Source organism: Microtus pennsylvanicus, chromosome 5 (assembly GCF_037038515.1).
Source record: "Microtus pennsylvanicus isolate mMicPen1 chromosome 5, mMicPen1.hap1, whole genome shotgun sequence".
NCBI lineage: Eukaryota > Metazoa > Chordata > Mammalia > Rodentia > Cricetidae > Microtus > Microtus pennsylvanicus.
In genome coordinates this window covers 132,043,125-132,059,445 of record NC_134583.1, presented here as the reverse complement: position 1 = coordinate 132,059,445, position 16,321 = coordinate 132,043,125, and the positions used below count along the sequence as shown (strand labels likewise).

General features: G+C 49.8%; 1 protein-coding gene and 1 non-coding gene across 2 annotated transcripts; one reads left to right on the top strand and one right to left on the bottom strand.

Moving 5' to 3' along the window:
- The first annotated feature begins 2,202 nt into the window (after positions 1 to 2,202).
- Positions 2,203 to 2,309, top strand: LOC142851500 (U6 spliceosomal RNA). The gene has a single exon (XR_012910813.1). It is a non-coding gene; the product is annotated as a U6 spliceosomal RNA (small nuclear RNA).
- Positions 2,310 to 10,378: 8,069 nt separating this feature from the next.
- On the bottom strand, positions 10,379 to 14,359 carry Adra2a (adrenoceptor alpha 2A). The gene has a single exon (XM_075974403.1). It carries the CDS (start codon positions 13,144 to 13,146, stop codon positions 11,755 to 11,757), a length of 1,392 nt encoding a protein of 463 aa, XP_075830518.1. The 5' UTR covers positions 13,147 to 14,359; the 3' UTR covers positions 10,379 to 11,754.
- Between the last annotated feature and the right edge of the window lie 1,962 nt (positions 14,360 to 16,321).

Sequence of the window (16,321 nt, the reverse complement as noted above, 5' to 3'; positions counted from 1 at the left end):
TTATAATTAATTAATGAGATTTTTTAATGGCCTGAGTACTGTTATGATGCCCAGGAAGGTTAAAGCACTTGGGATTGCCTGCTGTTGTTAAGCCTGTGGAGTTCATGATCAGGAGGAATAGCTGTTCCTTTCTTCCTTTTGTATCTTTTTCTTCCGCGGTGCTGGGGTGGAACCTGGAGCCCTACACACATGAGCAGATGCTCTACCATCCTGGTACAACCCTGCCCTGATTTGCTCGTTTCTAATCACAGAATGAAACCATTGAGTGCATCCTCGTGAGCGGTGCTAATTTCTATGTCAGTTCAAGTTTTTGTTGTACAGGTGAGTTTTTATATTGTTTATTTTTATTAGAAATAGTTATGGCATCCAGAAACACCTTAAGGCATGCATTGAACACTCCATCTTTTATATACTAATGTTTTAACATTAATGTTTTCTTTCATTTATTTATTTGTTTGTTTGTTTGTTTACAGCCCAACCACAGTTTCCCCCCTTCCTCTCCTCCTAGCCCCTCCCCCACCTCTCCTTTCCCACCACCATCCACTGTTTCTCTTCAGAAACTGGATATCAACCAGTCACGGTATATCAAGTTACAATAAGACTAGGCACCTCCTCTCCTATTAAGGCTGGACAAGGCAACCAGATATGAGGAAAGGGTCCCCAAAGCAGGCAACAGAGACAGAGATAGACCCTGCCCCCACTGTTAGGAGTCCCACAAGAAGATCAAGCTGCACAGCTGTAACATCTGTGCACAGGGCCTAGGTCAGACCCATGCAGGCTCCCTAGTTATTGGTTAAGTTTCTGTGGACCCTTATGAGCCCAGGTTAGTTGATTCTGACGGCTTTCTTGTGGTGTCCTTGACCACTCTGGCTCCTACAATCCTCCACCACCCTTCAAAAGGATTCCCTGAGCTCCACCTAATGTTTGGCTGTGGGTCTCTGCATTCATTTCCATCAGTTCCTGGCTGGGCACCCATCTATGAGGATAGCAGAATATCATTAAGAACACTTGTTCTACTATGTTTATAGAAATCTTATTTGTAATACCCAGAAACTGGAAACAGCCTAGATGTCCCTCAACCAAAGAATGGATAAAGAAAATATGGTACATTTTACACAATGGAGTAACCCAGACCCAGGACAAACATGGCATGTGCTCACTTACAAGTGGACATTAGCTGTAATGTAAGGATAACTAAGCTACAATCCACAGTCCCAGAGAGGCTAGGTAACAAGAAAGGCTCAAGGGCGCGATGCATGAATTTCACCGTGAAGCGAAAGAGAATAGACATCGTGGATAGATGGGGGAGGGGTTTGTGTAGGTAGTGGGAATAGGAACAGGAGTGATCAGATTGTGGGGGTGAAGGGTGAGAATGATGAGAACTGAGGGGCATTTCAGGGGTGAGGTAGAATCCTAGTGCAATGAAAACTCCTAGGAATCTATGAAGGTGACCCTAGGAAAAACTCAAAATAATGGGGGACACAGAGCCTGAACCAGCATCTCCCATCTCCTGTAACCAGCTAAGACTTCCAGTGGAAGAACTGAGACACCAATCCAGCCACAAAACCTTTGTCATGCCTACAAGATGTGCTGTGCTAAAGGTGGTGCAGAAATTGTAGAAGTGGCCAACCAATGACTAGTCCAGCTTGAGGCCCATACCATGAGAGTGAGCTCACCTCTGATACTGCCTGGAAGGCCAGGACCCAGAGTCTGGGGAGCCCAGAGACCTGGGACAGAACTAACATGACCGGCAAAAAATAAAAATAAAAATATTAAAAAGTCAATGAAATTATTCCTAATGATATTCTGCTAGACTCATAGACTTTAACATTTTTATTTGCCCTGTTTCAGAAATCAATGCTTTGTCCCAGCTCCTGCATTCATATGCCATCATTGTATCTTAAATATATCTGCTAATTAAATACAGAAAATGTTAAAGCATGACTGTGAGTCAGCTAAAAGAATAAACATATTTCAACAACAACAAAAATACCCTAAATCTCTCACTCTGAAGACAATCGATAGCTTTTGTTGTTAGTATGTTTTATGTTGTTATTGTCTCTATATGATCACATTATTAGCCAAGAGTTTCCTCTCTGGAAAAATGAGGGACTGGAGAGGTAGCTTAGTGGATAGAGCACTTGCCACTCAAGTGTAAGGAACAAAGTTCAGATACCTAGTCCCCATAGAATGCTAGGTAGAGTGCTCGCTTTAGCAGCACATATACTAAAATTGGAACGATACAGAGAAGATTAGCATGACCCCTGCACAAGGATGACACGCAAATTCATGAAGTGTTTCATAATTTTACCCCAAAACTCTACCAGAGAACTCCTAAAGCTGATAAATACCTTCAGTGATGTGGCAGGATACAAGATCAACTCAAAAAAATCAGTACACAAAGGATAAAGAAGCTGAGAGGAAAATCAGAGAAACATCACCCTTCACGATAGCCACAAATAGCATAAAGTATCTTGGGATAACACTAACCAAGGAAGTGAAAGATCTATTTGACAAGAACTTTAAGTCTTTAAAGAAAGAAATTGAAGAGGATACCAGAAAATGGAAAGATCTGCCATGTTCTTCGATTGGTAGGATTAACATAGTAAGAATGGCAATCCTACCAAAGGCAATCTATAGATTCAATGCAATCCCCATCAAAACCCCAACAAAATTCTTCACAGACCTTGAGAGAACAATAACCAACTTTATATGGAAAAACAAAAAACCCAGGATAGCCAAAACAATCCTATACAATAAAGGAACTCTCGGAGGCATTACCATCCCTGACATCAAGTTCTATTACAGAGCTACAGTAATGAAAACAGCTTGGTATTGGCATAAAAACAGAGGGTCCCACACAAACCTGACAGTCCAGCCCATTCTGCCTACAACAGTTTCCTAAGAAAAGACCTCCCAGCTCCCGGAATAGAGAGGAAAGGACCAGCAACACAAGCACACCATTGCACCCAGTGCCACACACAGCCGCCCAGAGCCACACAGAGCCTAAGCCTCAAAGACCAGCGGCTTCTTGTCCAACTTACACCTGAGGAAACTACAGCACCTGTTCAAAGTAAAAACCAAAGCTACATGGCAGGACCTAGATTTCAGGTCAGGTCTTTCTAATCTGAAACTGAGCTTTAGAACGGCTGCCTTAGAAATGCATGTGTGCTATCTAGGTTTTATTGTTGATCTAACACAACCTGGAGTCACCTAGGAGACGCACAGTGAGGAATTGTCTGGATCAGATTGGCCTGTGAGCATGTCTCAGAGGGATTGTCTTGGTGGTTACTTGGTCCAGCCCATGTGGGTGTCACTGTTCCCTAGGCAGGGGATGCTAGACTATTTAAGAATGAAACAAGCCAGCTGAGTAAGCAAGCATCGAGGATATGCTTGTTTCTCTCGACTCTTGACTGTGAGTATTATGTGTTGGACTGCCTTGGTCCCTAACTAACTGCCATGACTTCCCTCGATGATGAACTATAACCTGGAATCAGAATCCAAATAAAATCTTCCCTCCCCCAGGTTGATTTTATCAGATTTGTGTCATGGCAACAGAAAGGAAACAAGAATACCATTCCCTCTCAAGCTCGGGCACCTCTCTGTAGGCTCTCGAGAAAGTCATCCCATTCAATCAAGTCTCAGAAGAGAAAGGATTCAGTGAAGGCAGAGAAGCAAATATAGAAAGCTATGGGATTGTGGTTTGTAGGCTAGTTTTCTTTGCTTTATGTTTAAAAACTACCTATGAGTGAGTACATGTGATAATTGTCTTTCTGTGTCTGGGTTACCTCACTCAAAATAATGTTTTTCTTGCTCCATTCATTTTCCTGCAAAATTATGAGGACACTAAGAGAGACGACTTACATAGTTCTAATCTACATGGGAAGTAGAAAAAGACAAGATCTCCTGAGTAAATTGGGAGCATAGGGACCTTGGGGGAGGACTGAGGGGGGAGGGGGGAGGCAAGGAGGGGAGCAGAGAAAAATGTAGAGCTCAATAAAAATCAATTAAAATATCAAAACAGAAAGTTATGGGAAAGGCTTGTCCTGGAGCAGCGAGTTGCCTGGTTGTGGCACATAGACAGTATGTGCCCCAGGTTCCCTAAAGTCATTGAAAACAGATGACTATTCTTGAGGAGTCTAGACAAGCCGGCACTGCAGAAATCAGATGAGACCCAGATGCGTGGCTTATCAGATCCCCAGAGGAGCCCTGGGTGGTGACACTCAGGCAGATAATTTTGCCCTTTCCAGCCAATCATGACCATGCAGAGTGTGCGCTGGAGTCCTCTGAATACCCCACCCACATCCCACCTCCATCCCACCTCACCCACCCGTACCTCTGTCTGAGAGTAGGTAAGGTTGCAGAGGATAGGAAACAGGAGGGACGGGGCAAAGCAGCGCTCCGACCAGTTTTCCACATCTCCACGGCCAACTGGTAATTCTCCAAGGGGAGTTTTGCTTTTAGCCATAAACAGGGATCTCTGAGACCAGGAACTGCCCTGAAAGATGGCTGTTCACAGAAGTGGGTACCGTGGTTCAGGCAGAGACAGTTCTAGGTCTGCACAGAAACTGGCACTGCCAGCTGGGTGACCTCTGCAGGAGGAGGGGCGCCATGCTCCCCTGAGCATCATCAAGTCAGCCCCCTAGAGAAGCCATTAGCATCTCTAGCTTGGATGATTGGCATATACTCCTCATCACTTCCCACCCAGCAGCCACAAGGGTTACTCCAAAGAAATCCAATCATTTCCCTCTCTCATCTAAAAAAAGCCCGATGGCTCCCACCACCAGGCAGCTGCCTGGTCCAGCCTGCACCCTTCTCGGTTCACTCTCAACACCACACCATGCTCCCAGGGGAAACTTCATCCAGCTGCCCAAACATGAGATTCTCTGTCCCATTGAGCTCTCCCTCCCCATCTCCTTATCTGACTCATCTCATTCCGCCCTCGGCTCTCGGTCAGCTGACTCCTTCTTCTCCATGCTGGGAGCCTGTGTCTCTCATCTGCCACTGCCCTGGTGCCATTTGTATCAGTCTCCCTCACAAAGGCAGCAGCTCTGGTCTCCTTGTTCGCTACCCCAAACTCTACCAGTTTAACTACAACTTCATGATGTAACTATTAAACGGAAGGAAGGAGGAAGTGAATCCCATGTCTCCGTGCCTACACTCGGATCAGAGTGCCAAAAAAGTTCTTAGACGGTGTCCAGAGAACGTGCTAACACAACCGTTGAAGACAGCCCAGAGATGAGAAGTGAGCTACAGAATTCCCTACGCATGCAGGGATATGTGATGGCATTGGCTTGAGCCAGTCCCTACTTCTCTCCACCCAGACCTCAGCCTTAATGGCATTTTTTCTAAGCCATTTAGTGACTGCTTCTTGGCCCCTGAAGCTCAGGAGGAGACAGGGATGATTCTCTGGGGCTCCCCAAATTGCAGAAGAGTAAGAGGATGTGTGGGTGTGTGCACACCTATCTGTCTGTATGTCTGTGTACACACACAAATGCACACACAGTGAGCCATGCTCATGACAATATGGAGACAGTCTCTCACATCCGCAAAAGAGAAGGAAAGATCTATTATTTTCTTTACAGTTAGCTGCTCAGTGATGCCAGCGACTGGCCCACGGTCAAAGCATGGGAGTTAGGCAGGTGGCCTCACCCCAGCTCATGTCCCAAAGAGCTATTGTGCTGCCTTGTCCTGGCTTCAGGTCTGATAGTAAATTCTCTGCCCTTGCCTCTTCCATGGGTCACCTGAGCTGGGTCCTGAAAGGCTGACCCCAGGAGCTTTCTGTCATCTCTGAGTCTGCAGTGAGGGCTGCCACCAGCAGCATTAGCAAAAGAGGCAAGGGTGGAGAGTCTCTGCTTCTCTCCCTACCCAAAGGCAGCCTGGCTAAGGCCTCCCATCAGCGGCGCCTGCCAGCACCTTTCTCGCAGTCTCAGTAGAGGTAGTTTGGTCAGCAACTCTCTTGCCCATTCGGCCTAAGGATGCCGAATGCCCCCTGCTCCCACTGACCCTTAGAGGTGTCTCTCAACCCTACCTGCGCCTTGTGAACAATGCTTCAGTCTCCCTTCAGCACCCCTTCTCGGTGTACCATCTGCTTTTTGCTCCTAATCCAAATTGCAAAAAGAGGTCCTCCATTTCTAGCTTTGACCATGCTGGAAAGAGCACTAGCAACTCCAGCGGCCTGGTCTCCCTCTTTCCCTGGAATTCCTTGTAGCTGGATAACTCTTCACTTTCATAGAAAGCAGGGAAGTGTGGGCGATAAAGAAAATGGCACTGAGAACTAGTGTCCTCCTGTCCAAAATGCTCACATCCATCTCTGCTGATCTAGCTCCATGCTGTTACCCTGGTCAAGAGCAACTCTCTGGCTATGGAAGCCTGCTCTAAGCTTGGGAAGCGGCTCCTTGCACTTAGAATTGGTGAGCCAGTTTCACGCTCCCCTGGCTCTCCCTTTGCAATGTCCTCCCGCATGTCCACCTTCAATATTCTAGATCTTTCAGCCCAGACAGGTCAGGTGGCCCTATGTATCCACACACATGGAAAGCACATGCATGCACAGACTCATTCATACATGTGCACTTGAGTGTACACACACCCATTATGCCCATGTAATCACATACATATACTCACATACACTCATGTGTACACACGTGCACAGGCAAGCTTAACCCACATCTGTCAATCACAGCACAACTCCAACCCCTTAAGGAGTACAGTACTCTAGGGATATCTGTCCTCCATAAGAAAAGGACCTGTCCCTACATGTGTCTCGCCCAACAGAAACAGGAGAGAACAGATTTAGAATTTTATACCATCTTAAAATGGATCAGCAGAAAAGCCCCCCAGAGATCCCTGAGCCAAGTGTCCCTGCAAACATGGATCACTACAGTTTGTGAAACACAACACAACATGTCACCAAAGAGACCTGTCAAAATTACATTATACGGACTGAATATACTGTATTTGCGTAATTAGGAATACACACACACACACATACCACCAACACCACCACTACCACCACCACAACAACAACAAAATGTAAAGAAAAAGGGGCCATAAATTTGAAACAACAACAACAAAAAAGCATGGAGGGGTGGTACATGGAAGAGGTTGGAGGGAGAAAGGGAATAGGGAAACAATTTAATTATAATCAAAATTTATTTTTGAAAGACACTATGTAAGTAATAAATAGATTAATAAATAACAGGTGACAAGTAGTGACAGGTGGATGAGAGACCTAAAGTTGATGCTTTATGATGGATGTTTGATAGATAACAGATGGATACCTAGATACATGGGGAGACCAGAGACAGATTTAATTAGCTCCACAGAACACATGTCGAAATAACACTAGACCAATCGATGAGTTTCTTTTTGCAATCCCACAAAGACATGGGCTCAAGGTCACATAGCTAGCCAAAAGCGAAATTAGAACTAGAAGCCCAACTTCCTGATAGTGCATCTACTTTCTTTCCAACAGGCCCTGTTCCTTTTCCTGTGTCCAACTCCAAATCCCAGGATTCTGTCGATTGAAGGGATTGATCTTATTTCCAAACCAAACCCTGGTGTTTGTGACTCTGTGCAGTACTGTGGCCTGGCTCCCATTGCAGGCACATCCTCTCCTGAGGATGGTGTTTGTGACTGCAGTGACATGGCCTGGCTCCCGCTACAGGTACACCCTTTCCTCAGGGTCTTTGCAAGACAGACTCTTGGGTCCACTTGGAGATTGCTAGGGCCCAAGGTAGGGTAAATGAGGCCTATTTCTGGAGAGAATGGGGTTCTGGGGTACTGGATAAGGAAAACAACCTTTATAACAGATATCTTGAGTAGGGGACAGGAGCTGGCCTTGCCAACCCCAAGAATGGACTGTTGAAATCAAAGCCAAGGTCTTGGCTGGGCCTAGAAGTCCACGACCTGACAGCTCATCTGCTAGAACTAGAGTCAATTCTCATGTCCTGACCTCAGCCAGGACTCAGAGCCCAGCCCTCACCTCCTCTGCAAACCTCTCCTTCTGCTGTGCCCATGCCTTCTCCGGCCACACCGCCACTCCTCTATGGCCTTCTAACAAGCCGCATGGACCCATCTTGTCTTCCGCAACTCTAAAGCTCACTGACGGTGGTGAAGACCCTTCTGCTAGCTCCCACGGGAGCAAAGGCTGGCCACACAGTGCATGCCAGAAAGGAGAACCACCATACAGCACCCAGCACGGTGCCTGATGCAGAGCAGGTACTGGCCGGTGTTGGGTGTTCTCAGCAGCCTTCCACATTCTATAGCCAAACAGAATCTGTGGTATAGATAGGTGGTAACCAGGGAGTCAGGGCAAGGCAGGGGTGGAGTAAGCCTGGGATGATGCCTAACTTGTCAGCTCTCAGGATCTCTGCTTAGGCAGTGTGGGAGCGGAAGGGGCTCAAGCCACATCTGGGCTCTCAAACGCAGATTAAATTGAGTCATGGAAAAGGGAAAGTCTGAACCATGTTATTGCTACCTTACCTGAGTCCTTGAACAAAGCCTTGTGGGAGGTGATCATGCAACTGCCCAAACTAAAATGAGGGTCTTACCCTCCCTGAAACCCATTGCCCTCACAGCGAGGAATCTGGTCAGACCCAACAGTTTTATAGCCCAAGAACACTGCGTGAAATAGTGCCAACACTCTTGGCTCAGAGAAGAGCCAGGGGCTATGGACAGAAGATGTAGGGCCATTTCCAATCTTCACCCCCACTCACCCCCACATACGCCTTCACAAACCGCGGCTTGAGCCCTTTAAAATAAACAGCAGGTCCAGCTGTGAATTCAGATGCCCAGCAGTCAGTCTAGCATGGGCTCCAGCCCCCTTGTCCTCATTTTCTAGACTGAACCCATTTCTAAGACTTCTCTGCTAATGTCTTGGATGGGAGATGCCACAATACCAGACCCTCTGCACACACCACTGCCTTCACTGTTCCCTCTAGGCTGCAACTAGCCTCTGTGGATACAGCAAGTGGGACAGATTCAAGCCGACAGTGAGCTGGGTGTCTATCTGCCTCTATGCCTGGGTCACACAGCTCTGGTGCTGGAGGCCTGCCAAGCTGGCCTATTGTCTGGCACTATTTCCCTTTAGGGCAATGGGTGCCCTAGAACAGAGAGATTGCAGTCTGGGTGAGGTAGAGTGGGAACAGGCCTCAGTAGCCAACCAGGGAGCCAGCCTTGGTACCACAGCACTGGGGGTGATTTGTGAAGCCCCTCAACGAGAGTTACGAGAGTCAAGTGCCTGCCTTTGTCTTCCTCCCCCAGGCTCCCCAGTCCTGGGTCTCCTCCCAGGGCCACCTACTGCCCATCCTTGCACACACACCCTCACCATAGGCATGATGCTGCCAGAGCATCCAGAAGGCACTTAGCATCCACTGCTGGAGCACACAGAGTTGGTCACACAAGCTACAGGTGGCCGTAGTGGCCGTACTTACAAAATTTTCTCTCCCACCGAAAGCACATTCTGTCATTTGTATTTATCCCTCAAACCCTCTCTCTCCACACAGCGACCACAGGAGGCCTTCCTCACAATCCTACATAGGGCCCAGAAGCTAGCTCCCTACCTCAGGGCAGCCTGAAGCCAGCGCTCCACCATCCACACCTGTGGGATCCCAAGCACGTTACTTCCACAGGCCTGTCTCCTCAGCTGTGGGGTAAGGTGGGATTGCCAGGTTCCTAAAGCTCTTGGCGAATTAAAGTACTATCATCTATAACCTTCTTTGTGAGGGTCTCGAACCCTCAGAAGTGAAGGGCAGATGTTGACGCGAGAGACGTAAAACAAGGATGCATGTTCTGTAGAGAATCTAAGCCACCAACTAACATAGTAGTAGGTGCCTCTAGCAAGCTCAGCATTGCTGTTAGCCCATTTTACCATACGATGTACTTTTTCAAGTGTATTCCAGACTTTCATATGCACATATCACACTTTGGGATAGATAAATGCTTTGGGGCATATAGACACGTTCAGGTACGTGCATATTGCACACTCAGGATATCTACACTGTGTGTGCAATGCACTTACATTCAGAGGAGTGTCAACACCACAACTATGGAAACTCTGGGGTTAAGGGCACAGACTCTTCAACCAGATGAAATGGAATATGATGAACTCACACACCGTTTAACCCTGGGTAAGCCAGTTGCCCTGTGCACTCTATTTCTTTACCTGTAAAATGGGACTAACAGCAGGACTTACTGCACAGCGCTCTTGGAAAGATTCAAGAAGGCAATGCTTAGAACAGTCACCTCGTGGCTGGCATGGGAGGAACACACGCTTTGCACTTTGTTATTGTGCAGGGTGTAGAGACAATTTACAATGTGTAGCTTATAGGGAATCCCAGAGTTCAAAGACTTGAAGCTTCAATCACCAGACAGGAGAGCCACTTAATCCATGTTTATTTCACATTTGATCTGTAAACTTTATTTTTTTAAAAAAAATCCACTGTCATAAGCAACAAGTGCTGACATTTAGTTTTCTAAATCAGAGCACAGGCCTTCCTATCCACCCAAAATAAGTAGAAACCCTGCTGTAAACACAAAGTCTCTGCCTTCCTCCCTGACTCTGGCAATTCATTAGTGACATGATCTCAGCCAGAAAAGCAGGGGGGAGGGAACACTTTCCTACCTAAGAGCTCTTGGGGTTGGCACTGTACAGTGTGGCAGGCCCATTTGTCTTCTCACTGTTTACCTTGTGCAAATTGTATCAGATTTGTTTCTTCCGCATAATTTCCACTCCTGTGTGGCTAAAATCAGCAGCTAAAAGATTCCCTCTTAGATGGCTCTTTCTGGGGGAGGGGCGGCACACATACAATCTAGAAACATACATATTCTTCTTCAAGCCTTGGCCCCAGAGTAGTGGGGATCCACAGAGACGGTTTCAAAGTGAGTTACTGGGGCAAGTGGTGCCTCAGAAGATAATGGCTTCATACACAGGGCTGATGCAAGGCGGAAGGTTCATTTCCTTCTGTCTTGGTCCATCGCTCTAATATTTACATAGGAAAAGGCAATTATGCTGTCAGGCACGGGCGGGAGGAGGGGGAGGAACATGAACAGAAACCCTTTCCCTGTCAGGAAATCTCAAAGTAGGTCTGTGTCCAAGGGACTGTCACCAGTTACTGGTAAAAAGCACAGACAGCGACATAATACTAGAAAAGGGCTTGCTTCGAGAAGGAGCTTGGTCTGGACCAGGTTAGCCACTGGAGAGCATCTCCACGGCCATGATTTCAACATCACACCAATGCCAACACCGAAGACTTCAAAGTATGATATCAAAAATAATGTATATTTACAGTGGGGGTGGGGAGAGCAGGCAGGGCTGCCCTGAATGGGTTTTTAAAGGGGGGTTGGGGGAGTGGTAATTAGCCCGGGCTAGGAAACCTTGGTTCATTAACCCTTTGGCAGCCATGCCTTCTCTAGTACTGCGCTTGCTCTGAAGAGCTTGGGAGAGTCAGACTGGTGGAGAGGGTGGCAATGTCTTTAGGAAACAATACTGATCTGGGTAGCCCCTAGAAAATGGCTGTGGGTGGAGAGCAACCGAAACAACCACCAAAAGGCGCATTGTCCCTCTCAGCCAGAACTTTACACATGTAACAAAAGGTGCCCTCAAACACCACGGGGCTCCCCCCTAGTTAGATAACACACGGAGCAGGTAGGTCCTGGGTTTCAGAGTGCTGGGGCTGCATGCACAGACGCGCCCCCTCGAAGCCCGGGCCCTGCATCGAACAAGCGTCTGTAAGCAGGGCACATCCCACTCGCTCACACGATGCGCTTTCTGTCCCCACGGCAGAGGATCTTCTTGAAGGCGCGGCGGAAGTCGTGGTTGAAGATGGTGTAGATGACCGGGTTCAGCGAGCTGTTGCAGTAGCCGAACCAGAAGAAGAAGTTGAAGAGCTGGTAGGGCACGGGGCAGCCGACCGCTATGAGTGTGTACGTGAAAAAGAACGGGAACCAACACACCACGAACACGCCGATGACCACTGCCAGCACGAACGTGAAGCGTTTCTCGCGGTTCTGCCGCCCGCGCCAGCGCGACGCTTTGGCACCGCGCTCCTCTCCAGGCCCGGACCCAGCAGTCCCAGGCCCCGCGGCCCCAGGCCCGCGCCGAGGCAGACTGTCTCCCGGCTTCACCTGGCTCACCCGGGTCTTGCCCTTGGCCCGGGGACCGCGCTCGGGTCTACGGAGTCCCGGGGGCCGCTCGGCATGCTCGGACGACGAACTCTCCTCTAGGTCCAGCGCATCCCCGTCGCGGGACCCAGCGGGCGCGGGCTCCCCCGGGGCACCGTTAAGCTGGGTGGGGAGAGGCTCGGCCTCGGCGCCTGCGGGGCCCGCTCCGCGTTCCGGGCCCAGGCCGTTGGGCCTGTGATCGGCGCCCCCAGGTGGCGCGGAACAAGCGTCTGGACCCCGGCGGCTGGGCGGCACGCGGGTGCGACGCTTGGCGATCTGATAGATACGCACATAGACCAGGATCATGATGAGGCAAGGCGCGAAGAAGGAACCGATGGACGACGAGATGACATACCACTTCTGGTCATTGATCTTGCAGCTTGGTTCGGCCGGCTGCTGGCCGCCTCCAGCGCCCTTCTTCTCTATGGAGATGAGGGGCGGGAAGGAGATGACGGCCGAGATGACCCACACGGTGACGATGATAGCCTTGATCCGGCGTGGTGTGCGCTTCAGGTTGTACTCGATGGCCTGTGTGATGGACCAGTAGCGGTCCAGGCTGATGGCGCACAGGTGCACTATGGACGACGTGCAAAAGAGCACGTCGAGAGCCAAGTAGATCTCGCACCACACCTTACCAAAGTACCAGTAGCCCATAACCTCGTTGGCCAAAGAAAAGGGAATGACCAGCGTGGCCACCAGGATGTCCGCTGAGGCCAGAGACACCAGGAAGAGGTTTTGGGGCGCTTTAAGTGCACGACTGGTGAACACTGCAATAATAACCAGCACGTTGCCAAACACCGTGAACAGCATCAACAGGCCAGCCAGGCACACCAGAGTCAGTGTCACCTGCAGGGAATAAGGGGTGGCCCGGGTGCCGCCCCCGGGCGCCTCAGTCCCGTTCCAGCTCGTGTTGCCAGAGTCCGGCTGCAGGGAGCCCATGGGCGCAAAGCTGCCCTCAGCCAGCGGCTGCTCCTGGCGGAACATGAACGCGGGTGCTGGTTCTCCTGGGCCTGCTGCCAGCTGCCTTCCGGCCCCGCGTCCGTGGGTCCTCCTCTTCCTCCGGCACGCGGACCGTCCCGCCGTGCCTCACATAGGGAGCCCAGGCCCAAGCTGGGGGACCACTAGTTGTCCATGAACTAGTGCCCACGAACTGGCACGGGCTGGTCCACCGCTCCGGGTGGGCGCCTTCTCTTTTCCAGCTCCCCAACACAGCCAAGTTTGTTTCTAAGAGGCAGGATAGAGTAGGGCCAGCTGGCAGTTAGAGATTTAATTCTTCAAGAAAAAAGAAAAGAAATCATCGGTGGCCTGATGACTTGGAAAGATGTCAGAAAATTATACAAATGTATTTAAATAGACATCTATACTTTGACCCTTGAGCTGAGAGAAAGCAGGAAGTCTTACCCCAAAAGGCAGCCAAGGGGTGTTGGTGAGGGTTCAGGGTCCTAGGTCGGTCTTCTTATACCCTCGAAGCGATTTCCGATTCTGTTGCTGCCCCCCAGGAGCAGTGGAGCGGGCTGGGCCGGACCTCGGGCGAGGGCGCAGACTCTGCTTCCTCTTGGAGAGCCACGGGACTTCCAAAGTTGTGCGCCCTGCTGGGGCTGGGACGCAGCGCACTGAGCTCGGGGGGCGGCAGTGGCGGGATGAAGGGTGTGGGGGCCGCATGAAGGCACCCCCCTCCCGTCCTCAGGGCCAAGCTAGGTGAGCGATTGACTCTCCGGAAGCCGCGGCCAAGGCAAGGGTGGCTGCTAATCGCCAGCTGGGTGGGCTCTGAACGCAGCAGACCTGGCAGGGGTCCGAAGACCTTTGGAGTTTTAGCAGGACTTGGGGCTGAAGGCGCTGGGGTGGCTGGGCGGCGTGCACCGGCTGCTGGGCGTCTGCACAGAAGAGCTGCTCCGCCGCTCTACTGTGCACTGGTTTTATAGTCCCAGGATGAAGCCGGCGTTGCCGAGCAGCCAGCGTCAGCCCCCACGTGGGAAGCCGACCCTCCTCCGCCCCTCGCGCCTTCCCTACTCAGGTCTAGAGCCCGCACCTGCGTCGGACCCCAGAGAGCGCTGCCTCGCAGGCTGTACTGGCCTTTTGGGAAGGCGGGTACCGTGAACAAGGGGCTTTAAGAGAGAGCCTAAGGAGTGGGGAGCGGCCCCTGCTGGGAGTTGGCCGCGCAGCTTCGGGCGGGCCAGGAGACAGTAACACCCAGGAGTACACAGATCTAACTGGGTTCTAGCAGTAAAGGGTACCAGGGTGCTGGGACCCGAATTAGGAGACGGAGCCGCAGCGTCGTGTAGGGGTCGCTGGCGAAGCAGCCCCGCCCCAGCCAGGCAGGTGTTCCTGGTGGTGGCCGGGATGAAAAAGATCCTGGAGAGATAAGCATGTGCAAGTTCCTATGGAACCGCTGAAGTGGAATGGACAACACCCGCGCGTGAGCGGACCAGGCCTGACTTATTCATACTTGGGGAAGAGAAAGCCACATATCCTTGCAGCCATAGAGCTATCTGCGGGACGTTCGTGGGCTGGGGTCTGCACTGCGCCCCCTTGAAGGGCAGTGGGGAAGGGTCCTGGAGGCGTAGGCCCTGAGCCGTGACAGAACGAGAGCGCACTGACACCTGCTGGCCACCGAACGTCACGGCTGGGCAGCGACTTGAGGCTCAAGGCTCCAGTTTCTAGTCCTTTCCTGTATCTTCTGTCTTGGGGCAAATCTGGATCTAAGCTCAATAGGAAAAATAGAAAAAACAAAAAGAACCAAGATTTTAAACTGCACTGTATCATGATGCAGAAATCGTCGCGTTGTATGTGTCTACCTCCAACGAGAGTGAGGCTCGAACCTTCTACAGATGGCAAGGGAATCTTGCGCCCTCCTTTCTGTTGGCTTTAAACTGCTGGGAACCCTGAAGCATTTGTTGAGGCACAGATATTTTATGAAGAGCTAGAACATCATCAGTAGATGTAAGCCTTAATCATGCTGTTTAAATCGGTACATTTTGTGCGCATGTCTTATAGCATCACACTGTAGTCCACAAATGTACACAATTATTTGTTAATCAAAGATGTTTTTTATGTTTATGGAAATAGAAATATTATCTTCCCTGATTTGGTCACTACATGTTGTGAATAAAACTGAATTAACATACAGCATCTCACACATTTGTACAATTAAAAGAAAAAAATTTAAGTTAAACTCTACCCCCACTTTACATGTACCTTTCCCTCACACCCCAACACACACACAACCTGCACAACATCTTTCAGTGGGGGCAGGGTGCTAGCCAAGGAAAAGAGGGAATTTGTATGCTCTCTCTGATTAGAATGTAGGAGCAGGGGAGTTGATCGAGGTTTCCAAGCACGCTGGATGTCGGTAGCGCAGGATTCACTGTGCCATCTGCACTCCAGATGAGCAGCAGGCAGATCGTGAAGGCAGGAGAGCAGGAAATGTCAATAGGGTGGCCATACGATCTAAAGAAACATCTGTCATACTTCAGAGGTTACCAAACCAAATGCCATATGCTGTCATTCAAGCCTAGATTCCAAGCTCTGACATTACCAAGCAGGCTCAGGTCTGGCTGAGGACTGCGGGCTAAATGAATGACCTTGGCCATCAGTTCCAACTCCAGCTGATGGTTTCATCCCTGACCAATAACATGGTATTTGACGGTGCTAAGTATTTCTCAGATGTCTCTTGAGTTCAGCACCTTTACTCCCCAATACTTCCCCCAGTAGAGAGCCTCTGCTCCTGTCTTCTTGCTGAGACTTTCTCAGACTCTCAAGAAAACCAAGGAGGCTAACTTAACTGTCCTCTCTCTGTTGAGACTCTTGTTCCCTGTAGTCTCCTACATCTCTGCTCCGAGCCTCTTTGCAAAACATTGCAAATGTGTTCATTTGGAAATGTGACTGAAAGTGGGCAGCAGGAAGTATCCAAATTATGTGAAGATTTTTATAAAGCCAATTAAAGCTACAAAAAAGAATGAGCTCAGGTTGAGAATGGCAGCCTGGATCTCAGATGTGCCGACTTCTAGAGTGGTGGTGCAGACCCCACAGGAGCTGAAGCAGATCACACAGCAGAGTTGGTGCTTGAGGGAGAGCCCTCCGTGGACATACCCGCGAAGGTCAATAACTATTAGTAAAACTAAATACCAAAATACCACATCTGAGCACTGGCCACAGGCCA